This window comes from Puma concolor, chromosome B4 (assembly GCF_028749965.1).
Source record: "Puma concolor isolate L17-30 chromosome B4, mPumCon1.1.hap2, whole genome shotgun sequence".
Taxonomy (NCBI): Eukaryota; Metazoa; Chordata; class Mammalia; order Carnivora; family Felidae; genus Puma; species Puma concolor.
This window is the reverse complement of record NC_141673.1, coordinates 131,141,864-131,166,460: the sequence shown is the minus strand read 5'-3', so window position 1 is coordinate 131,166,460 and position 24,597 is coordinate 131,141,864. Positions and strand designations below refer to the sequence as shown.

Sequence of the window (24,597 nt, the reverse complement as noted above, 5' to 3'; positions counted from 1 at the left end):
CGTCTCTGTGCAGGCCTCTCGGCCTCAAGCGTTACCTTCCGCCTGGCTTCGTGGAAAGGAGTGGATGACAGTCCGGGAGAGTGTCTGGAATTCTGTTCCGACCTCCTGTAAAAACACCCTACAGGAACACTTAAACTTCCAAGCGCTGGGAGGCACCGCAACACCACTTTATCTAAAGGAGCGCAGGACGTCACCGACCGGAAGTCTTCTTGCCCCCAACAAAGAGGGCGCCCGGTCACGTGAGCCAATCAGATCGCTCTATGCAAGATGGGCCTTTTACCATCTCTGCCAGATAGTTGTCGCCAAGAAAGTGACGTAGCCAATCAGCGCGGCCCTAAGTCGGCGTGCGTCTGGCGTCAGACGGGGGGGGTGGAGCCAAGTTGGAATTTTGGCGGGTCTGGCTGTAGGTCTGGAAGGGGTGCCGAGTAGGGTAAGCAGCTGGGGTTTGGGTGTGTGGGTGGTCACCCGGGGGTGAGGTAGGGGGCCCGCCATGCGGGTCTGCGGGAGAGTTTGGAGAGCTCCGAGGCCGAGAAGCGCGGAGCCCGAGGCGATCAGGTGAGGGAGAACTGGAATCGGGCGAGCGCGGTGTCCGCGCGGCCGGGTGGGCTCTGGGTGCAGAGCGACCGAAAGGTAGGGGCGCCTTAAAGGCACCAAGGAGGTACCAGGCGTCGGGCCATCCTCTCTGCTTAAGGGACCAGGTTTGGGTTCTTTCTCAAGTAACCTTTTAAAATACATGCCGTGGGGACTTTTATTTTTTTTATTTTTTGTTTTCAATTCGTGATTTGCTTGAAGTTACTGAGTGTGTGCCATGTGCAGGCCTCCAAACACACATTACTTATCCCCCCGTGAAGCTTAGAATCTAAAGAGAATAACAGATAACACGCACACCACAGTGGAAAGTGCAGTGAAGTCACGAAAAGGATGAGGTTTGGGCGGGCGCCGCGGAGCCGGTCAGATAGGGTGGTCTGGAAGGCTCGGAACACTCCATGCTTAAGGGGAAACTGAAGAGTGAGAAGGAGCTAGGGGAGCACTTTCCAAAGAGCGTGAGGCCTGAGAGCACTCTCTGTGTTCAAGAAGTTGTAGGCAGGCTAGTCTGAGTAGAAGTAGGCAAGAGAGAGAGTATCCACTTAACTCACAGACTTTTGAATTTTGTTCTGATGGTAATGAAAAATTGTTAAAGAATTTTAGTTAAGAGAATACTACCATCTGGCTTATATTCCTCAGAAATTACTAAGGAAAGAAAAGACTACTGTGGCTGCTGTATGGAAATGAGATTACAGAGACACAGAGACCGATACAGGAAGCTCATGGTTCAGACAAAAGATTGAGCACTGTTTTGGAGATAGAACCGATAGTTGTTGGGAGGTCCTGGTTGTGAGGGTGAGGTAGAGTATGAAGGGGGGGGAGTGGGAAGGGCGGTTGGTTATAGAGGTGAGTGAGACCGTTTGCTACCCTTCAACAAGCTTACAATCCAGCAGATTTCCCAGGAGACAACACAGTGGGGAGCACACAATAGGTCCATGGAAGTATTTGTCGAATAAATAAAAAGAAAGCATCGTAATTAATACTTGACCTTGCACTTCCCAAAGCCAGCTATAGAAGCTTATATTCATTGAATAAGAGCCTAGACAAAATCGGTTGAGCTTTTTTCTTGCAGTCACTAAAATCATTTAAAGGAAAAAAAGGAAAGTGCACACAATAACATGAATCTACCCTAATTAGCTCTGCCGCCTCTGCGTTTTGCTAAGTAGTATTGAATTGAAATCCTGATGTGACGAAGGTTGCAACTAAGTAGAGCCACACACTAGATTGCTGTGGATAAGGGAGCCATCAAATGTGTCACAGTAAATAACATGGGATAATAGCCCTAATATTTAGGCCATTCTCAATAATACTTGTTCACAGTCAGTCTCATCCATGTGCTCTAGTACCCAGCAAACTGCTCCAGAGCTCAACTGAGTTTCTACACCATAGTTTGAAGACAAGATAAAAGGGGTGGGTGGGGGGGGTAGAAATAGTCAGATTTTGGACGAATCCTCAGCCTCAACCCTGTAGGATTTGTGAGATCCCTGATTCTTTATATATGGGATGTGAGAAAGCGAGAACAATCAAGGGTGACTTTTCTAATGTTGATTTCATAGCCGAGATTCGACATTCCTGCCATCTCCTGGGCACTGGATTCTCCTTTGAAGTTCTCTATCACAACTGTTCTCTTGACAGCATGGATGGTAAGTTCTGACAGCTGTCTCAAATTATGTGTGTTTCATGGAAAACCACCCTTTTGTCCATGGACTTGTTATTTATCCTACTTGCAGAATAGTGAAAATGGCTACCTCACCCTCAAGTATTGTCTGAGTGGTTCAGAAAAGATCTCACTTCAATCAGAGAATGTTATTTGTTTTTTAATGTTTATTTTTGAGAGAGAGAACAGAGGACAGATTGTGAGCAGGAGAGGAGCAAGGAGAGAGGGAGACACAGAATCCAAAGCAAGCTCCAGGCTCTGAGCTGTAGCACAGAGGCCGATGTGGGGCTTGAACTCGTGAACAATGATATCATGACCTGAGCCGAAGTCGGACACTCAACCGAATGAGCCACCCAGGTGCCCTATGAGCAGCCATATTTTTTACACCAGGAGACAGATGTTTAGTAATTTGTCCCAGGTGAAACTGCCACAGTAGGGATTTGAACCCAGGCAGCCTGACTTCAGAGTTCACAGTTAATGTTGAAGTCGCTTCAGTGTAGCTGTGAGTTAAATTCTTGTAGTCCTTTCTCATTTTATTTTGCAGAGGTGTATGCACAATATTTACCTAATAAAAAGAGGCTACTCTGATTAACAGAGCTTAGCCTGGGAGTAGCTTAGCAGTGATTGTGCTGGCTGTAAAGAGATGCTGACAAATAAAATGCATTATTTTTCTGGTTACATAATGAGCTCATTATCTGAAACTAGATTTTGGTGTTTTTTTTTTGTTTGTTTGTTTTAAATTTTTTTTTTAACGTTTATTTATTTTTGAGACAGAGAGAGACAGCATGAACGGGGGAGGGTCAGAGAGAGGGAGACACAGAATCCGAAACAGGCTCCAGGCTCCGAGCTGTCAGCACAGAGCCTGATGCGGGGCTCGAACTCACGGACTGCGAGATCGTGACCTGAGCCGAAGTCGGCTGCTCAACCAACTGAGCCACCCAGGCGCCCCTAGATTTTGGTTTTAAATCCAAGTTTATTACTCTCTTCCTTTTTCAAAAAAGTAGAACCAAATATTATTGAAATTCTTCACACTGTGATAACACGTGACATTGATTATACCTTTGGTATAATAATAGCGTCCTGTTTCCTGAAATCATCAAATTACCTTCAGGGCGGTTAATATAATATAAAGTATAATTATTTGCTATGAGATAGTTATGAAAATAAGTGGTGAATGGGTATGTGTCCTCTAAGAAACTGTTGTTATCTAATAAACATTCATTTGGTTGGCACAGTGCTAACAGTTTGGTCCAGTGTGGACGAAATCTGGTCTAGAGAAACACGGTTGCACAACATTCCTGCTTCCATTCTAGTACAGAGAGCAAGATAAGAACAAATAAGTAGGAAGATAATCAGGTAGTTGGTTGGTATGATGGAAGACACTAGAAAGAATTCATATGCTGATGGGAATGCTCCAGAAGACAGGGAATCATGGGTGATGTGGGGAGGAGAGCTGATGATTATAGGCTGACATCATTGGGGGGTTGAGAGGAAGAGGGTTCAGTGTATAAATGAAGCAGGGAGGTTGGGTCAGCATAACATGAAGACAGGATTATTGGTGGTGACTGAGTTGAACCGGGCTGGGAGGCATCACAGATTAGCTCTGGGCAACATTTATCATCAACTATGAGTGGTGTGAACCAAAGCCTCTTCCTGAAGTGTGCTCTCTTCAGCAGCTAAGAACAGGAGAGAGGAAGGCCTCTTGGCTCCCTTGAGGGAATGTGGCAGTCTCACCCAGAGCACAGGGAGCCAGGTCACCTCTTCTTGCTGTGCCCTCCAGTTTTGCAGGGATTATTGAGCAAGAAATTCCAGCAGATCATTATCTAACTTTAAGCCTTAGACCCTTTCATCAGATTCTAGCCCATGAGTTTGTGCGTTGGCTCTTTTCCATCTGGTAAGAGAGTGTAGAGCGGTGCAAAGAATATTGGGTTGCTGGCCTAGAGATCTCCATCCTAAGCCAGGCTCCTGTGCTGACCTGTGTTGCCATATGGTCCTGAACAGACCCTTGATGTCTCTGGACTTTAACTCTTGTCTTTCAGGTGAAGGGGGGCACAGTGCATGAAATATCCTTAATGTCTTAAAATGGCTCAGACTTTATAAAGAATTAATACCCAAACGGGGAAAAAATGGGCACCAAAAGAAAAAGAAAGGAGAAAGAAAGAAAGAAAGAAAGAAAGAAGAAATCCTAAGGGCCAATAAATGTAAACAATTCTTTACCTCATGAGATTTCTCTGGAAATGCAAATCAGAACACTGAGATGCCTTTTAAAATCCTCCATCAGACTAGCAAAAAAACTTAAAGTGACATCAGATATTGGTGAGGTGTTAGGGAGAAGTGGCACTGGCATAGTGCTAGTGAGTAATCACTTTGGGAGCAGGTTTGGCCGTATCTGGGCAAGTCGGAAAATGTGCACCCAGCAGCGCAACAATTCCACTCGTGCTAGGTATTCCTGGGAAACTGTCACACGTATGCAAGACATCGTCATGGTTGCTGCATAGTTTGTGGTGGGAAAGAATTGGAAAAGAATTACCATATAGCCATTGAAAGAAACTAGAACTGTATGTTTTGATTCAGGTCGGTCTTAACCTGCAATGTTGAATTAAACCAGGATACAGAGGAATACCTACAGTGTGCAACAATTTATGAAAGTATTTTATTTTTTACTGTTTGTTCATTTTTGAGAGAGAGACAGAGACAGAGCATGAGTGAGGGAGGGACAGAGAGAGGGAAACACAGAACTCAAGCAAGCTCCAGGCTCTGAGCTGTCAGCACAGAGCCTGATACCAGGTTCGAACTCACAGACCGTGAGATCATGACCTGAGTTGAAGTAAGACACTTAACCAACTGAGCCACCCAGGTGTCCCGAAAATATTATAAATCAACCAAATACTCTGTATGGATTATGAATACTTATGTATTTATATTAAAATTTTGAAAAATGGACTAGACTGATATACCAAAATTAGGATACTTCTTGCAGTAGGGTGTGGAGGCAGTGGTTAGGAATTGTGATAAGATTTGGCACGATAAAAAAATTCATATATGCATATAAAAAAAACCATATACACATTGAAAAAAAGATTTGGCATGATAAACTATAAACTTTTTTTTTTTTTATTTTTTTTTTTTTTTCAACGTTTATTTATTTTTGGGACAGAGAGAGACAGAGCATGAACGGAGGAGGGGCAGAGAGAGAGGGAGACACAGAATCGGAAACAGGCTCCAGGCTCTGAGCCATCAGCCCAGAGCCCGACGCGGGGCTCGAACTCACGGACCGCGAGATCGTGACCTGGCTGAAGTCGGACGCTTAACCGACTGCGCCACCCAGGCGCCCCTAAACTTTTTTTTTTTAAGTTTACTTATCTAACGTAAAGGCAAGAAGCAAACATAAATGACTCATTCTGGTTGATGAAATATAAGTACTTTTTATATGGTTGTTTGTACCTTTTCTACATTTGAAATTTTTTTATCCCTCAATTAAAGCCTAAATGCATGTTTAGTGTATTTTTGAGTTATTCCCTTATGGGTTGGATTTCATGGAAGTTGGTATGCAGCTAGTTATCTCACTAGCTGAAGTAGCACAGGGAGAAAGATCAGCCCAGTGAACGGCCCGGTGTGGTCACTGTGCAGGTGTTGGCCCCTTTCTCCTTCACCCAGTGCCCTATAAGCACTTGGGAAGAGGAAAGGTGGACAGAAGATCAACAATTTACCAGGCAAAATGGTGAGCCATTTTAACTGCCTTATTAATGTTGAGTGTTTTAATTAACTGCTTGTCATTAGCAGTTTTTCTCAGGTAGGTTCACTTTCTGTCCTTTGTCTTTTTCCCCAGGGGAGGAAGATGATTTGTCTCTGCTGACTGCATTGCTGGAGGAGAATGAGTTAGCCCTGGACTGTAATTCAGAAGAGAGTCACCGCTTGACCCAGGAAGATCGTGAACCTGATGCATTTGATGAGCTCTTTGATGCAGATGATGACGGTGAATCTTACTCAGAGGAGCCTGCTGATGGAGAAGTGGGAGAGACTGAGGACCGAAAGGAAAATCTGGCCACTCTCTTTGGAGATATGGGGGACTTAACAGATGAAGAAGAAGTTCCCACACCACAGTCAACTAAAAACAGTGTCCCCACTGCTCCTGCTCCAAGTCAAGGGAAAAGTAATCAAGAGTTGCAAGGTGCCCTAACTACTTGCTTTTCTAATCTCTTCATGGTAGACTAGATGGAACCTGACAGTTTTCATCAAAATAGCTGCTGAGTCAAGAGTGGAGATACATGACTTGGCAAAAAAAAAAAAAAAAAAAAAGAAAGAAAGAAATCGTGGGAGTTAGTAGAGGAGACATTCACAGCCAGCATTTCAGCATGCAGAGGCCAGCTGTAATTTAGTCCCTCCCAGAATGGCTCTAACGTCTTTCGTGCCTGTTACAGAAAAATCTTACCCAGAGACTCATATGCATGGGGAGCCAGGGACAAGATGGCAGGCTTCTCCACATTATTTTTGGGCAGGAGACCATTTCTGAACGGAAGCTTTGTGGAGTGCCCTTTTCTTATTCGTGGCATTGTCTCATATATTCTTATATATATTGTCTCTTATAATATATTTTATTATATATTATAATAAAATTCAGTGGTTTGCTGTTTCTTCTAATGCAAGAACCAGCATTTATTATATTACGGTATTCAGTTTATGAAATACTAATCACTTTTCTTGATTCCTAAAAACTTGTTAACTGGGGATATGTATCTGTGATATTTGTCAGTAGAACAAATTCACGACTAGCTTAGGTATTAGAGACTTGATTACTGAAAATACAAAGTTTATTTCTCTAAGGGACCTCTTAGTGCAAAAGTTAATGGTGAGTTCTCAGTATGTGATTATATTATGGCTCTTGGCATTTCAGGGTGAGGGAGTAGACACCAAAAGTAATTCCAGCATTTTTGCCATGTATGATATTTCTTCTGCTCTGGGTCTTAAGTCAATATACTTTTCTTTCCTAGATGAATTAAAGAAGTTGCAAGAGCAGATGAAATCCTTACAAGAACAGCTAAAAATAGCAACAATTACACAGCCTGCAAGTCCAGCCCTTCTGCATAAATCTCCTGGTAATCAGACTGTAATTCTAGGAAAAACGTGCATCTCTGTTAGTGAGAAATTATAGGGGCACCTGGGTGGCTCAGTGGGTAAAGCATGCACCTCTTGATTTCAGCTCAGGTCATGATCTTATGGGCTGTGAGTTTAAGCCCTGCATCAAGTTCTGCACTGACAGCGCTGAGCCTGCTTGGGATTCATATTTTCTCTCTCTCTCCCTCTCTCTCTCTCTCTCTCTCTCTCTCTCTCTCTCTCTCTCCCCCTCTCCCCCTCTCCCCCTCCCTCCCTCCCTCCCTCCTTCCCTCTCCCTCTCTCTTCCTCTCTCTCCCTCTCTCTTCCTCTCTCTACCCTCTCTCTCCCTCTCCCTCCCCCCTCCCTCTCTCCCTCTTTATCCCCCTTTCTCCCCCCCTCCTTGCCCCTCCCCTGCTCGTGCTCGCACACATGCATACTTTCTCTCTTTTTCTCAAAAATAAATATTTAAAAAAGAGAAAGAAAAATTATAGCATTACTTCTGCATTCAGCTGCTGGTAAAATAGCCTTTGAGTTCCTTTCTAAATTTTCTTTGTTAATTTCTTTCCTTTTAATAACATAGCTAAGTCCCCACGTCCCCCTCTAAAGGAGAAGAAAGTTCAGAGAATTCAGGAGTCAACGTGCTTCGCTGCAGAGCTTGATGTCCCTGCTCTACCGAAAACCAAGCGGGTGGCTCGGACTCCGAAGGTTTCACCTGCAGGTACAGTACTCAAGGCCTGCCTGGTTTTTCGCTACTCTGGCTCTGTTTAACGTTTATTTATTTTTGAGACAGAGAGAGACAAAGCATGAACGGGGGAGGGTCAGGAAGAGGGAGACACAGAATCTGAAATAGGCCCCAGGCTCTGAGCTGTCAGCACAGAGTCCGACACGGGGCTCGAACTCACGGACTGCAAGATCATGACCTGAGCCGAAGTCGGCTGCTTAACCGACTGAGCCACCCAGGCGCCCCAGTCTGGCTCTGTTTAAAATTCAGTTCAGCACTGTCATACCTGCAGGGGACAGCTGGGGGTCTGTCTTAACTGCCCATTGAGAAAAGTAAGTTTGTTTGGGAGTGAGAGCCATATGCTCTATTTTGTAATCTTCCTCTGCATCTTAAAGTGCCCAGAAAGCCCTCAGGTGCAGAGTAGGTATTTACTAAAACAACGAATTAAATGTTTTTGAAGCTCTACAGTCCTGTAGTTGAATTGTAGCAAGTATAACCACTGGATTGAGTTCTTGTGCAATCCAGAGATTGAGTCTTCAGGCTTGTGAGTTCAAGGCACAGATTCCTTTTAATGGCCAGGTTTTATTTGAAGTGAGGTTGTATTAAAGCAGAGGGTCCATTCTTTAGAAAAGACTTCTTCGCCAGGAGTAGAGATGTATATTCAAACACTGTTCTAGTTCAGCCCACATATAAGCACGTAGAATTAAACTGAAAAATATTCATAAGCACTATGTATTGATTTTATTGCACTGCCTCAGTTTGCACATGGTAATAATTCTTTGGAAGATCTCGGGCCTCCTGGGTGGCTCAGGCAGTTAAGCGTCCAGCTTCAGCTCAGGTCATGATCTCACGGTTTGTGAGTTCGAGCCTCACATCAGGCTCTCTGCTGTCAGCGCAGAGCCCACTTTAGATCCTCTGTCTCCCTCTCTCTGCCCCTCCCCTGCTCACATGTGCGCTCTCTGTCTCTCTTAAAAATAAATATTAGGGGTGCCTGGGTGGCTCAGTCTGTTGGGCATCCAACTTCGGCTCAGGTCATAATCTCACGGCTTGTGAGTTCAAGCCCTGCGTTGGGCTCTGTGCTGACAGCCCAGAGCCTGGAGCCTGCTTCAGATTCTGTGCCTCCCTGTCTCTGTGTCCCTCCCCTGCTTGCACTCTGTCTGTCTCTCAGAAATAAAGATTAAAGAAAAAAAGTTAAAAAAAAATAAACATTAAAAAATATTTAATTAGAGAAAGACAAATATCACATGACTTTACTCATATGAGGAATTTAAGATACAAAACAGATGAACATAAGGGAAGGACAATAAAAATAATATAAAAACAGGGAGGGGAACAAAACATAAGGGACTCTCAAGTATAGAGAACAAACAGAGGGTTACTAGAGGGGTTTTAGGAGGGGGGATGGGCTAAATGGGTAAGGGGCACTAAGGAATCTACTCCTGAAATCATTGTTGCACTATATGTGAACTAACATGGATGTAAATTAAAAAATAAAATAAAATTCAAAGAAGTATATTTAAATATTAAAAAAAATAATTCTTTGGAAGATCTAAGACAGAATGGTCTGGATAACATAGCTCAGAGTAAGCAGCATGCTATTCACCATGTATGTTCAAAAAGGCCCTTTAGAACAGCAGTGGCATATGACTCTGTAGTAGGGAATAGCAGCCCTGCATGTTCATATTTATTTAACAAAAATTATGTATTCCTTGTATCCGCTTATGAATGGCATCCATCCCTTTAGGATCTTTAACATTACTATGTCATTAGGCGGTGTCCAAAGTTCAGTTTTGAGGGCGTGGGGCATGGGCATGCTTTCTAGAGATTCTCAAGTTCTTGGGTTGCCCTGCTTCCTAGCTTGGGAGCGCTGATCCAAAGTCTTGTTTGAGGGTAAACAACACAGTCTTATTTAAGAGAGAGTGAAATTGTATTAAGGAAAAATATCCAAGTTTTCTGACCTTCAGGAACATTATCAAATGCTTCTAAAATAAGAATAGTAACCACATCAGGGATGTTTAATGCAAGCAAGTCAGTAGAATACCCTGGTCCCCCTAGATCCGCCTGCCCCACCCTGTAAATAAAATGAAATGGAACCAAATGGAATGAGATGAAACCAGAAACAAAAGGGAGTTAACTTCACATTTTCTTCAGGTAGAAAGTTGATCTGTACACAAATCACTAATCATTGATCCCTGAAGGAGGGCTCTTACTCCCTTATGCAATCTACCACAGTGCTCTGTGTATAGGGAATGCTCAATGTCATTGCACAAAGGAACTCTGTTTCAGAGCTGCACTGTACTATAGCCACCACTAGCCACGTGTGATTATTTACATTTATATTAGTTTAAGTAAAATTAGACATTCATTTCTTTAGAAGCACTAATCAATTTTAAGTACTTATGGCCACATGTGGCTTGTGGCCACCATACCAGACAGCATGGGTATAAAACATTTCCATGGTCCCAGGAAGTTCTTTCAGACTGCACTGCAGAGATTTGGAGGGTAGTACAGCAATGGTCTTGTGGGCTTCCTTTGTTCTCTCAAAATTTGGTTATTGCATATTGATTTAAAAAGAATTCTATAAAAACAAATTTTGTAGGGGTTGGTGTGATTTTCCTTTCACTTAATTTTTATGTTAATTTTTTAGAGCCCAAAAGTTCGTCTTCAGGGACGACAAGTACACTTTCCCAACCACTCCGAACTACTCCTGGAAACAAACCTAGTGGGTTGACCAGAGATCACAGCGCAGGGACCCCCAGGAGTTCTGGAGAACCGCAAACCGTGATCTCTGTGGAAGCCTTCTCGGGCCTGAGACTCAGGTCAGTAACTGTAAAGGCCTCTCACTCTGTTCTCCTGCCCCACTAGATGCCTTGTCCTCCTTCCCGAGGACTGAGCCTTCTACAAACAATGTATTTGTACAGCAGATCCACTTAACAACAACAGCTCTTGAACTTGGCAAAACTTGGCAGTAAAAATAACCATAACGTACAGTACAGTTGGCATGTGAAATGTTTAAAGAAGATTTTTTATGTTTACATGGTGAGTAAAAGATAATGCATCTGTAAAAAGGAAATGGGCAAATAAATAATAGTGTACATAATCAGAAACAGTGATAGAGACTATTTTTAAATACATAAAGGTGTTCACAGTTTAACCGGGATCGTAGTATCTTGTAATTAATGTTAAGAAAAATACCTGCACTCTTTTTCTTTCTAATAACTTTCAAGGCACGTTTATGTCCTTCGCTTCGGTTGTGTGGGGAGATTAAGATTCTCTGTTAAAATAGGAATAAATCCCAGGATCAGTTCAGTTCAGAGCCTGGACTTTTAAGTCTTCTGTGCCCCCCATCACTAGTCCATTGCAGCTCCACAAACACTTCTGTCGAAGCCCAGGGCAGGGCAATAATCCTTACGCTGAGACCAGATTGCTTTTAGTACAGTCCATCTGAGTAGCTAGGTGCTATCCTAGAACACCTAACCCTTGTCAATCTAAACTAAAACTGCTAAGATCTTAAATTACACGTTACTGAGCGGTGGCGGGGAGGCAGGTAGGTGCCACCGCACCGTAGATGTGTATTTAAAGACTCCATACTCTCCAAAATCGGAAGAAAGTACTCAGTGTTTTAATGACACCTGGGACATGTGGCATGGAATACAGTAAAAGCTGTGGTTCTCACTGAGGGCGCTGCAAGGTTTTTTCCAAGGTATACGTCCCCCTACCAAGATGATCCTGTCCACTGCAACAAGTTCTTGGTTGAAATCCCCCACAGATGAAGATGTTGCGAGTGTGAGTGCACTGTGCTCGTAAATTGAAGTGGGTAGACAAAGTCAGAACTACTCAGCCAGAGCTCCTGAGTGGCCTGCAGATTTAGGGGATCACACAGTTGTTGGAGTCTCATTAGGAATAAGAATATATTAATCGAAGCCTTGGTTTATTGTTCTCTGAAAATGTTGATGAAATTTTAATATCTTATTTTGTAATCTCAACTTATGATTTTGTATTAAACTTAGAGATCACTTTTAAAAGAATATTGTAACATACATTATAATGTATAAGAAAAAGAGTGTATGATCTTTCGTTTTCTATATAAGCTCCACTTTTCTATCGAAGGAAGCACAAACCTGGCTTTAAGAATTATCTTATTTTTATTTATCTGCCATAAAAATCTTTGCCTTGGGGGCGCCTGGCTGGCTCAGTTGGAAGAGCAAGCGACTCTCGATTTTGGGGTCGTGAGGTGGAGCCCTGTGTCACACATGGTGCCTACTTAAAAAAACAAACCATCTTTGCTTTGCCCATACTACATAACTAAACCTCCCTGAGAGCCGAGACTTCAGGGTAGATCTCTGTCCATAGCATCTCTTCTTACCAAACTGCTACAGTGCCAGGGAATCTCTTATTAGAATAATAATCTAATAATTGCTGGTGTCTTGACCCAGGCGGCCTCGAGTGTCCTCCACAGAGATGAACAAGAAAATGATTGGCCGAAAACTGATCAGACTTTCTCAGCTCAAGGAAAAGATGGCAAGTGAGAAGCTGGAAGAAATAGACTGGGTGACTTTTGGGGTTATATTGAAGAAAATCACTCCACAGAGTTGTAATAGTGTAAGCATCTTACTGATTTCTTAGCTGCTCAATCACAAACTAACAGTGGGGACTCATGTTCTTGATTTTTCTAGCCCAAGCCCATCAGTATTTCATTTTGAAATAGCTGCTCATAAGTTCCCAGATTGCCTCACCTTTGTTGGATTGCTGTCTGAGAGGGGTGTATGTGGAGAATGCCCTACTTATAGAAGATCTGGTTGTAGAGGGTCCTTGGGCTTTTCATTGTATTGTTTTTGCTGCATCTCACTTGTCATTGTTTTTGTGGTACATGTGGGTTGCCCCAGTGACGGTGTCCTCCTGCTTATGGAGGAGAGGCTGAGCACAGACTCTCTGGACAGCCTGACTGGAAGTAAGAGGGCAACTGCAGAAATTCTGAAATTGCCGTCCTTGTGAGCACAGTGAATATTACAAGAAATCTAACAAGTTCTAAAATCACAGTTGACTGAGGCGTAACAAGATTATCTTGTGGCATGGCGAGTCACAAGATCTGGGTTCTAAGCCTCATTCTCCCTTTAACTATGTGAACTTAGGTTTACCTTTAATCTTTGAGGACTTCCATGTGCTTATTTTTTAAAGGAAGGAACTGGCTTTTGATTCTATCAGAATTCTCTTCCACCTCTCAAGATACTATGATCATGGTCATTACTGATTTCTTTCTCTTAATTGAGATCTTGGACAACCTTGGATTTTTCTACAAGGCCTGGCCTCCTCAACAACGAGTTGACTTTCAGATTAGTGAGTCCTTCTCTAGCCCTATTACTGTCAAGTTGAACGTGAACACGTCTGGTTCATTTGATTAGGTTCTGAATTGTGTCATAAGTGGCTATGATGACATTGAAAGGCATTGTACAAATCCATGGGAAGGGGCGCCTGGGTGGCGCAGTCGGTTGAGCGTCCGACTTCAGCCAGGTCACGATCTCGCGGTCCGTGGGTTCGAGCCCCGCGTCGGGCTCTGGGCTGATGGCTCAGAGCCTGGAGCCTGTTTCCGATTCTGTGTCTCCCTCTCTCTCTCTGCCCCTCCCCTGTTCACGCTCTGTCTCTCTCTGTCCCAAAAATAAATAAACGTTGAAAAAAAAAAAAAATCCATGGGAAAATAGAACACTCAAATCCAGTCAGTGGCTCACCATAACCTATAACCACACCCACTCTGGGTTGCCTCTGTGAAATAGCTGGATTGTGTATTGAAATTATTTTGTTTTAAAAAAAAATCTGTGAAAGTGGAAGTTGTTGATACAGTCAGCATTTTGAGTTACATTTCTTCAGATCCATGATAATGCTTTTGAAATTTGACCATTAAACATAGCCAGTTGTCATTAAATGAGGCTTTTGTTTTTCTTCTAAACTAGGCAAAGATTTTAATAGCATAGAGCTGATACTTCTTTATTCTTGTTAATAATATCATCAGTGATAAATAGTAGATCCACTAAGTTTTTATTTTTTTATTATTATTATTTTTTTTAACGTTTATTTTTTTGGGACAGAGAGAGACAGAGCATGAACGGGGGAGGGGCAGAGAGAGAGGGAGACACAGAATCAGAAACAGGCTCCAGGCTCTGAGCCATCAGCCCAGAGCCCGACGCGGGGCTCAAACTCACGGACCGCAAGATCGTGACCTGGCTGAAGTCGGACACTTAACCGACTGCGCCACCCAGGCGCCCCATCAGTAAGTTTTTAAATGGTAGTGCCACTACTTGCAGTGGTCCTTTTAACACTGTGTGTGTAGTTAGAAAGGCGGTACTATCCCATTGAGTACTTAGACCTGAGGACTAGAGGCTTCACTAACACATGGGCCATTGGCTTGCCTGACTTCACCTTCCATTTCTAAAATGAGAACAGGGGCACCTGGGTGGCTCAGTCAGTTAAGCATCTGACATCAACTCAGGTCATGATCTCATAGTTCATGAGTTCAAGCCCTGTGTCAGGCTCTGTGCTGATAGCTCAGATTCTGGAGCTTTCTTCAGATTCTGTGTGTCCCTCTTTCTCTGTACCTCCCCTGCTCATATTCTATCTCTCTCTCTCGAAAATAAACATTTAAAAAAAATGAAAGAGAGGTAATAAATACTAAAGCCTAGAGAGAGGATTAATTTATAATTAGCAGACATTCTCAGGATTATATATTCAGGGTGGATATATTTATATATTTTTCCACAATAGAGCACTTCTACATGGAGACAGTATAGCCCGTTGTGCAAAACTTAGTAAAAATAAGGGGCGCCTGGATGGTTCAATCAGTTGAGCTTCCGACTTCGGCTCACGTCATGATCTCGTGCCCCAGGGGTTTGAGCCCAGCATCGGGCTCTGTGCTCACAGCTCGGAGCCTGATGCCTACTTGGCGGATTCTGCGTCTCCCTCTCTCTCTGCCCCTCCTCCCCCCACTCGTGTTCTGTCTCAAAAATAAATAGAACGTTAAATTTTTTCAAAAAATTTTTTAGTAAAAATAAGAATAAATATTTGTTCCAGGGGAAAACATTTAGTATCTGGCGACTGAATGATCTCCGTGACCTGACGCGGTACGTGTCGTTGTTCTTGTTTGGAGAAGTTCACAAACAACTCTGGAAGACTGAACAGGGTACTGTCATAGGGTTGCTCAACGCGAACCCCATGAAGCCCAGGGATGGTTCTGAGGAGGTAAAAATCTGTTTCCATGGTTTTCTTTCTTTGTTGTTTCGTTTTTGTTGTTTTTTTTTTTGGTCTTTGCAGCTTAGCCAAGTTTTATGAGAAACATTTTGTGACTGGTCCACCCCTGCATATTGAGTCATACTTTTATGTTCCCCTCATCTGGTTTTTTGTTCTTTACCCACCAATATTCTGAATTTCTACCTACTCTTAAGTGTTTCATAATTTAAATCTTATCTTTCCAAATTAGTTTCAAGATTCCTGGAGTGTTTTTGAATTATTATGTTCAGATCCCCTAGATCTCTCCCATAGATTTCAGTGGCTGCATCAAGAAGGCAGGATTTTATAGGGGAGGGGACTTGGCTCCATTCATTAGTACAGCTGTAGCTGCAGCTCAGAATCAGTGAGGTCATCTTCTCAAGCAGCAGGAGAGCAAACCGAGATCTCCTGTGAACAGGAGCAGACCTTCTCTCCACCTGACCGGCAAGAAGCATCATTTTGTTGTTACTACATATTATCTTTAATATAATACCAGAGAGTGAGAGGCAAAGTTACTTCTTTCCTTTCACCAGAGAATGGCAACAAATCTTCATCTGTTGGTTCAGAAGTATTTGGCTACAAGTAACAAAAACTTCCCTACCATTTCTTTTAATGGTAAACAGTGGGGTTTGTTTTTCTCACATAATAAATAAGCCCGACATAGGCAATGTAGTCACGTCAGTCAGTGTCTGTGAGCCTCTCAGCCTTCTCCTCTTGGTCCCTGGATGGCTTTGAAGTTCTCGCCCTCACATCGCCTTTGAAGGCAGGAAGTGAACCAGCCCCACTCTGTCTGCTTTGGTCCGGAACTCCTGCCTCAGTCTCTTGTACGGAACGTAGTCACATGACCATCACTAGCTGCAGGGGATGCTGGGAAAATAAACAGGATCCATCATCTAAGGCTGAGCGTTGGCTAGCCCATAAGAAACCCGGATTCTGCAGCAAAGATGGTGATAATGGCTACTGCATAGAGAAGTGAACGTGTCTTCTCTACCTCCCATGCCTACAGCTGTTTTTTCGGGTCCTGGCTTCCAATTCCTATAGACTGCTAGCGCCTTGCTAACTCCTGCCAACCAGCCTCTTACTCATTCTTGCTGATGAAAGACCATGCCTTTGTTCACTTTTAAGTCCCACCGTGTGTCTTCTCTGCAGGTGTGTTTGTCTGTTGATCATCCTCAGAAGATCTTAATCATGGGTGAAGCTCTTGACCTGGGAACCTGTAAAGCAAAGAAGAAGAATGGACAGCCATGTACACAGACTGTTAATTTGGTTGGTTTCAGTTCTGTTGGGGTGGTTTCCGCTAAAGACAGGAGCTAATAGGAGTAGATTGTAGATAGCGTAGCAGTAACGGCCAACTTGGAACTGAGTTTCCTACGTAACAGGAAGCACCAAAGTAAGACAATTCAGTGTGTGGCTAATAACTGCCAGTTTAAAAAACTAAGGATGCAGGAAGGATTGAACTGTTAGGAAGGAAAGTGCTGTTTTATTGCCAACTGACTAGGAGGTATGAGGAAGGCGGAATTTTAGTTGCCCTCAATTCTGAGTAGTGCCAGAGATCAAACACTATGATAAAATACACTAAAAACCTTATTTTAGTCTGTTAACTCCAACATTTATTTTCTTAGAGCATTTTCCCCCCAATGTTTGTTTATTTAAAATTTTTTTTAATGTTTATTTATTTTTGAGAGAGAGAAAGACAGAATCTGAAGCAGGCTCCACGCTCCGAGCTGTCAGCACAGAGCCCGATGTGGGGCCTGAACCCATGAATTGTGAGATGACATGAGCCGAAGTCAGATGCTTGACCGACTGAGCCACCCAGGCGCCCCATGTTTGTTTATTTTGAGAAAGAACGTGTGTGCAAGCAGGGGAGAGGGGCAAGAGAGAGAGTCCCAAGCAGGCTCCACGCTCAGCATGGAGCCTAACACGGGCTTGATCTCGTGACCAAGGTCATGACCTGAGCTGAAATCAAGAGTTGGATGCCTAACCAACTGAGCCCTCCAGGCACCCTGTATTTTTTTTAGAGCTTTTAAAAAAATAGTAATTATGATAACTTGAGATACAATTCACATACCATGCAATTCACCCTTTCAAAGTGGACAGTTGAGTAGTTGTAATACTGAGTTGTGCAACCATCAGCACTATGTGATTTCAGAACATTTTCAGTACTGTTCCCCCTCCCAGAAAAAAACAAAACAAAACAAAACCATACTAATTAGCAGTCAGTCCCCATGACCCTCTTCCCTCAGTCCCTGGTAAGCACTACTCTACTTTCTCTCTCTGGATTTGCCTCTTCTGGACATTTTACTAATAGAATTATACAATATGCCTTTTGTGTCTAGCTTCTTTTACTTAGCATCATGTTTCCAGGATTCATTCATGTTATAGCAGGTGTCACTGCCTCATTCTCTTTTTGTGGTTGGATAATACTGTGTCGTGTGGATGTATCAGTTTTGTTCATCATTCAGTGGGGCGTGTTAGGAATACTGCAGCTACAAGCATTCATGTAGCAGTTACTGTGCAGATGTATGTTTTCAGTTTCCTTGGGTATATACCTGGAATTTCTGCGTCGAATGGTAACCCCCGTGTTTCGGCTTTTGAGGAACTGCCAGACTGGTTTCCAAGGTGGCTTTTACATTCTCACCAGCAGCAAGGAGGGCTGCATTTTCTCCACGTCCCGATCAGCACCTGTCTTTATTGGTCTCTGGTGACGGCCATCCTCGTGGGGGTGAAGTGGGGCTACTTAGAGCTCTCTGAAAGGATTAAATGGCAAGTTTCATCTCCGTTAGTTGCCTCATTCCTGCCTAACAGATCACCTGCTGAGCAGGGAGTAGCAGGAGGTAAGGAGTTGGAAAAAGAAGTCTCCGAGTGAAGTGTCTCACAGGTCTCCACAGAGGAACACAATCATCAAAACCCCACTGTCCCCACACCTAAGGGCTCACCCTGTAGAACGTTAGCACATTGCTTTCCTTTTTTTCCCTTCGTTGAAGGAGTATCATTAGTCCAAGAGGCAGCCAGAGGAATAGAAAACTTTCACTAGATGCTGACGTTGGTGTATTCTTGTATCAGTGCACATTGAGGTAGAATTCACACAATCTGCAGTTAACCATTTTACAATGTACACTTTGGTGATACCCATCATGTTTACTCTTGTGCAACCAGCCGCTCTCTAGTTTCAGAACCTTTTCATTCCCCACAGAAACACCCCATACTCATTAAGGAACCTCTTCCCTACCCCCTCACCTCCATCTACTGGTAATATGGCCTCTTGTGTCTGACTTCTTTCACTTAGCATAACGTTCTTGAGGTTCATTCTGGAAGCTAATGTTCCTTCCATTTTAGAAAGAGGGCATATGGGGTGAACAGTATCACTTTTTCTTTCATGTGACTAGAGCTTTTAAGTGTAATTCCAGTAAGTCTGTGTATACCTCCCCTTTAAGAATGGGCTTGGAGGTCAAAAGGGGGATTCTGCACCTAGAATAGTGCCCCACAAAGGTGCCTGTGGGGGGCGCTCAGTCGGTTAAGTGTCTGACTCTTGGTTTCGGCTCAGGTCATGATTTCCTGGTTTCATGAGTTCAAGCCCCGTATTGGGCTCTGCGCTGGCAGCACAGAGCCTGTTTGGGGTTCTCTCTCTGCCCCTCCTCCGTTTGTGTTCTTTCTCTCTCTCAAAATACATAAATAGACTTCAAAAAAAAAAAGAGTAGTGCCCCTCGAAGCTGAGCAAAAGGACCAGTGTTTATTGATGCTGTCCCCCCATGTGTGTCCCTAATCCTGATGCCGCTGCTCTGCCCTTTGCAGAACGACTGTGAGTACTGCCAGTACCACATCCAGACCCAGTACAAGAAGCTCAGCGCCAGGCGAGCTGAACTGCAGTCAACCTTCTCCGGAGGACGAATTCCAAAGAAGTTTGCCCGCAAAGGCACCGGCCTGAGAGAACGGCTGTGTCAGGATGGTTTTTACTACGGAGGAGTTTCTTCTGCATCGTACGCGGCCTCCATGTAAGACATTCTCCAGGGCGTCTTTTGCGACAGGGATCTTGCTTGTCTCCTTAGAAGAATCCCAGTGGTTGTCCTGTTCTGTAATAGTCCTGGGAGACTTGGACAGCCTTTATCTTTCATAGCTCACTGCCCGGAACAGGGTAGACGAGGACCTCCTTTATGCCCAGGTAGAGAGGAGAACACGGGGCGAGAAATTAGTCGTGTCATGATGGTCTTTACCTCGGAGCCCACACTTCTCCTTTGGCTTCTGATGTCATAGTGCAACTTTGTCAGGGGCGATTGTATGGCTGCTGGAACTATGTTAATCATAGTGTTGGCCTCCTTTAAGTCATTTCCCTCATGACCTTTACCGTGAGCTCGTAAACCTCTTGGAATCCACATTTAACTCCGTGAATCAGTAGCAGTCAAGCCTTAGGAGTGGAGTGCTGCCAAGGCAAACATCCACGGCCTCTCTTCTGGGGAGCACAGGCCCTCTATAGAGTCCCTAAACTAGGTGATCAGTGGCACTGTCACAGTATTGTAGGAAGCACGTATGAGGACAGGTGGGGACCTGGCACAAGGGAGCTACCATTGGTCCAAGAACAAAACAGATTTTCTTCCCAGTCTAACAGAAATTGGGCAAGAGGACTCTCACGTCCTGCCTAGCTTATCACATCAAGCACGTTTTTAAGATTTAAAATAATTTCTGTATTTTTCCAAACTGCAAAAAGCAATACCGCTGTGTTATGAAAAATGTGCATACAGCACAGCCCAAAGGAGCCCCATATGTATAAATTTCTAGTAATATAAAATGAGATCAAAATGGACCTATACTTAGTAACTTTTTTCCCTACATAAAATAATTAACCCTTTCCTTATCGAATATACACTTACAGCATTATTTTTAGTGTCTACTTAGTATGCTTTTAGGTGACTCTGTGACAACACGGTTCCCTGTGGATAAACATTAATGGAGTTTCCAACTTTTAACATTACAAACAATATTTTATCCTGTTAAGATTCTGAGTTTTTGCAAAGTCCTCAATCATTTTAAGATTAATTCCCAGACTACTTGATGAAAGTATTGGCATATTGTTTACTTCTTTTGCCATGTTGCTTGTCCAGAAAGACCTCACCCAGAGTTGCAGATTGCCTGATGTAATACATTCACCTGCTGCACTGTAGGACCACAGTATTAGGAAAGTTTCCTTAGTTCTGTGACAAACTTCTGGCAGCTTGTAATAAATGAACACAGCTGTGCCCTTACCTCATCAAAACATTGAAGTGTCATGACTTACCTTTTGGGGGTGACCCTTGTCATTTCAGTGCAGCTGCTGTTGCTCCTAAAAAGAAGATTCAAACCACTCTGACTAATATGGTCGTCAAGGGGACAGACTTGATCATTCAGGAGGCCCAACAAAAGCTTGGTAACTTGCTTTCTCGATGCTGTATTTCTTTCTGCAGTTTAAATATCTCGTCTTTAGGATTGAAAATGGTCTTGGCCCATACCCTAAGTTAAAAATACTCCCTCATCACTGTACTGAGTGATGTGGCCTAAGCCAAAGGAATCAGGCGTGGCTGGCAGCATCTTAAAAAAAAAGCAGCATATTATCGTGGCTGAGTCTTTGCTTGGTATGCTTTGTAAATTTTCTTGATGTGTCTGGTCTAACTCCTAATGTCCAGCATTAGAATCTATAGTATCCGGTTCCTGCTCAAACCCATCAGTTACCTTTTCATTAAAACAAGTCTTAAGGGGCGCCTGGGTGGCGCAGTCGGTTAAGCGTCCGACTTCAGCCAGGTCACGATCTCGCGGTCCGTGAGTTCGAGCCCCGCGTCGAGCTCTGGGCTGATGGCTCAGAGCCTGGAGCCTGTTTCCGATTCTGTGTCTCCCTCTCTCTCTGCCCCTCCCCCGTTCATTTTCTGTCTCTCTCTGTCCCAAAAATAAATAAACGTTGAAAAAAAATTAAAAAAAAAAACAAAAAAAAAAACAAGTCTTAAGTCAAAGAATGGCATCTCTGCCCTTCTCACTTGGGGCTTTGTTCCTAACAGTGGTGAGGGCCCAGCACAGACCATACCCATCGTGCATGTGCCAGATGTTATGTATGAAATGAGCCCACAGACACTGGTGTTCTAATCATCACTAGAAATAAGATTTATCTGTTCTGTCCTCAAAGTCCTACTAGTCTCATATTAGAGACTAAGGATTCTTTTTTCTTTTGGCATTCCACCTACTTCATTTACAAACAACTGAGTTGTGAATCTGGAGTTTAAAAAGCGATATCACAAGGGGCACCCAGCTGGCTCTTTCGGTAGAGCACAGCACTCTTGACCTCAGGGTTGTGAGTTCAAGCCCCACGTTGAGCGTGGAGCCTACTGTAAAAAAAAGGACAAAGAAAGTGACATCACTTGATCTCAAACTGTCTGAACTAGAGTCCTCTAAAGCTGATGTTTGTATATTCCAGGAATACATCAGAAAAGCTTGTCTTGCTCTGAGGAATTCAGGGAACTGATGGACTTGCCTACATTTGGAGCCAGAAACTTGAAACAACATTTAGCCAAAGCCAGGTCATCAGGTAGAGTCAGCCTTCCCCTCTCTGGTGCCCACACTGCATCCCCACGGCCCCTCGGAGCGCCTCAGCCTATGGCTTGTGTTTTAGGGCTGACGGGGAGCCTGAAACCCGCTTTCCAGTCTGTCTCGGCGTCAGCCCTCTTGAAGCAGCAGAAACAGCACATGCTGGAGATGAGGAAAAAGAGATCAGAAGAAATACAGAAACGGTAAGAAGGATAGGTTTAATGCTCTGTTTAGATATCTCAGGGATTCTCAGAGTGTCTTAATAGATTTCCAACGTGTGCTTTCAGGTTTTGGATGGTTAGCTACCTTTTTTTAAGTTTGAAAGTTTAAAAACAATTTTAACCTAACCTAAGAAGAAAACATTTTAAGTTCTAGATTTCTGACTCATGCAGAGAATCTGAGACTAGGTGGCACAGGTTATAGTAATTACCATCCCAAGAAGAAGAGAAAGAAACACTTGCAGAGGGTTTTGTGCAGGGCAACGTGTTCCCTGTCTCTCATTCTTTAGTTTTGCCACAATTAGTGTCGTAAGTACAGGCAAAGCCAGTGAGTAAATTTTGCAGTTGTTCAGGTAAATGATGAAAATGAGTCAGGGGAAGTGGCGTCCTTTTAGAGGCAAAAGCAAGTAGAAATGGGTACAGAAGGTGAACACGTCAAAGGATCTTGAACTCAAGTTCTCAGAACAGTGATAAGAGCGAGGTTCACAGATGCTCGGTGGGTATGGAGTGCCATGCTGTGTCCTGCATAAATACAGTGTCTCACGCGGCCTTTACCATGATCTGTGAGGTGCTCTTATCCTCATTTTGTGAGTGATACAACTGAGCGCCAGAGAGCAGGTGGTTGATGGAGCCAGGTTTGGACTCACACCTGTTCTGCTCTAGTTTGAACCATTACACTGTCCCAAATCTGGGCCACTGAAAGGCAGTGGTTTAATGAACAGGAAAGTCCAGAGGAAATTCTTTGGAAAAATCCGAGCAATCATTTGGCCTCAGGCAGGTGAGTTTGATATCTTTAGATGCATGCATCATGTAGCTACATACACACGAGCTAAATAGATACATGGGAGTCGTGGCCTTGTGTGAAATAGGGAGCGCTGTCCTTTTAAAGGTATTACCGTTGGGGCGCCTGGGTGGCCCACATCTCACCTGCAAGGCTGCATTCTGTAGAGGCACTTGCTAGAAAGCTCGTTGGCAAAAATAGTAATCAGTTCTAAATTGGTAAAACAGTGGTCGTATTCTATGAAAAATCAATTAAACCAGAGTTAGTAAAGCCAACGTTTTTCTTCCTGTGTGCTAATCTGAATTACTGACAAAGGAGGGGAGTTATTTTACAAACAGCTACTTACCAGCTGCTCCCCTGCCTGCGGTCTGCCAGTCTGCACATTGTGTGACTGCATATTTCTTTAAAGATTTCTCCAAAGCTCAAGTGGGGTCGAAAGCCTGGCTGTGCCACCCACTTCTCAACGGGCCCCTTCTCGGTCTCCACAAATGGGGGCTGAGTTCCCCAGCCTGGAAGGAACACCAGCCACACCGATGCCCAAGCTTGGGCGAGGCATCTCAGAAGGAGATGATGTTCTATTTTTTGATGAGTCCCCGCCACCAAGACCAAAACTGAGTGCTTTAGCAGAAGCCAAAAAGGTAAGTGACATCTTTTTTCACCATTTGAATTTGCATTCTGTAGGACATGACTGGAGTTGCAGACTTTATACATCTATGACCAGGAAAGAGTAATAGCTTTTTATTGATCATGACAATCAGAGTCAAAGGAATTTTAAGTGACGATGGTATCAACATAATGCCATTAATTTAACGTTAACCCGTTCTCAGCGCTATTCCTTACACGGCTAAAAGACATTGCGTAAACACTGGCCTGAGAGAGACAAACTAGGAATTACTGAGGCAAGACTGTAAAATGGTGGTTTGAAGAATCCTTCTTTAAAAGAACTCTTACGCAAGAGCTCAGTCACTCTGATCGATGTAGGAGTCGAGAGTGCTCAGAACCCCACCTCTCCACTTCCTGAGTCACCCTGAGCCCCATCTGGAGCCTGTCTTCTCTTTGTTCTAGTTAGTAGCTATACCACATGAAGGGCAAAAGCTAGTTATAAGCCAAAGCTGTACCTGCAGTAATAATAATGATAACAATTGTGCATGTACCTGTCAGCGACGCACACATGCCATGTTCTATGTATAGGTTCATGCTTTGCATGCATTCTCTCATTCTGTCCACACAGCCTAGGGAAACATTTCCATGTTATAAAGGCTGAGACGTTAATTTGCGTAAGGTTACAAACTAGTAAGTGGCAGAGCTAAAATTCTATCCTAATTCTGATTCTTTTTTTGTTGTTATTTATTTTGAGAGAAAGCGTGAACAGGGGAGGGGCAGGGAGAGAGCGGGAGAGAGAATCCTAAGCAGGCTCCGTACTGTCAGTGCAGAGCCCGACACGGGACTTGATCCCATGAACCTTTAGATCGTAACCTGAACCGAAATCAAGACTTGGATGCTTAACCGACTGAGCCACACAGGCGCCCCTCATTCCCTCTGATTCTAAAACAAACTTCCAAAATGTTTATGTGATTCCTCTATGGGTTTTGAAGCCCACAGTGTAGCTGATATGAAACTATTGATATTTAAATAAACTGAAACTTTATTTATTAGCTCATAGACCTGTCTCCATGCTTTAAAATTTTAATAATTGGGTTAATAATGCTAAGCAAAGAGAAGATCTATTTTGCCAATTTGT

The 24,597-nt window shown here is 43.5% G+C and overlaps 1 protein-coding gene across 7 annotated transcripts in view; it reads left to right on the top strand.

Moving 5' to 3' along the window:
* The first annotated feature begins 361 nt into the window (after positions 1-361).
* Positions 362-24,597, top strand: part of MCM10 (minichromosome maintenance 10 replication initiation factor) — a 110,761-nt gene continuing 86,525 nt past the window's right edge. For 6 of the 7 annotated variants that reach the window (XM_086714913.1, XM_086714916.1, XM_086714917.1 and 3 more), the window contains exons 1-14: positions 362-430; positions 2,142-2,228; positions 6,072-6,413; positions 7,234-7,338; positions 7,917-8,054; positions 10,705-10,876; positions 12,494-12,659; positions 15,120-15,287; positions 16,464-16,580; positions 19,107-19,306; positions 20,612-20,712; positions 21,748-21,858; positions 21,943-22,060; positions 23,266-23,494. In XM_086714913.1, the coding sequence (XP_086571039.1) occupies positions 2,222-2,228; positions 6,072-6,413; positions 7,234-7,338; positions 7,917-8,054; positions 10,705-10,876; positions 12,494-12,659; positions 15,120-15,287; positions 16,464-16,580; positions 19,107-19,306; positions 20,612-20,712; positions 21,748-21,858; positions 21,943-22,060; positions 23,266-23,494 (1,974 nt within the window). In that variant the 5' untranslated portion in view covers positions 362-430; positions 2,142-2,221. The remainder of the gene's footprint in view (positions 431-2,141; positions 2,229-6,071; positions 6,414-7,233; positions 7,339-7,916; positions 8,055-10,704; positions 10,877-12,493; positions 12,660-15,119; positions 15,288-16,463; positions 16,581-19,106; positions 19,307-20,611; positions 20,713-21,747; positions 21,859-21,942; positions 22,061-23,265; positions 23,495-24,597) is intronic. The other variant, XM_086714915.1, reaches the window with a different exon arrangement.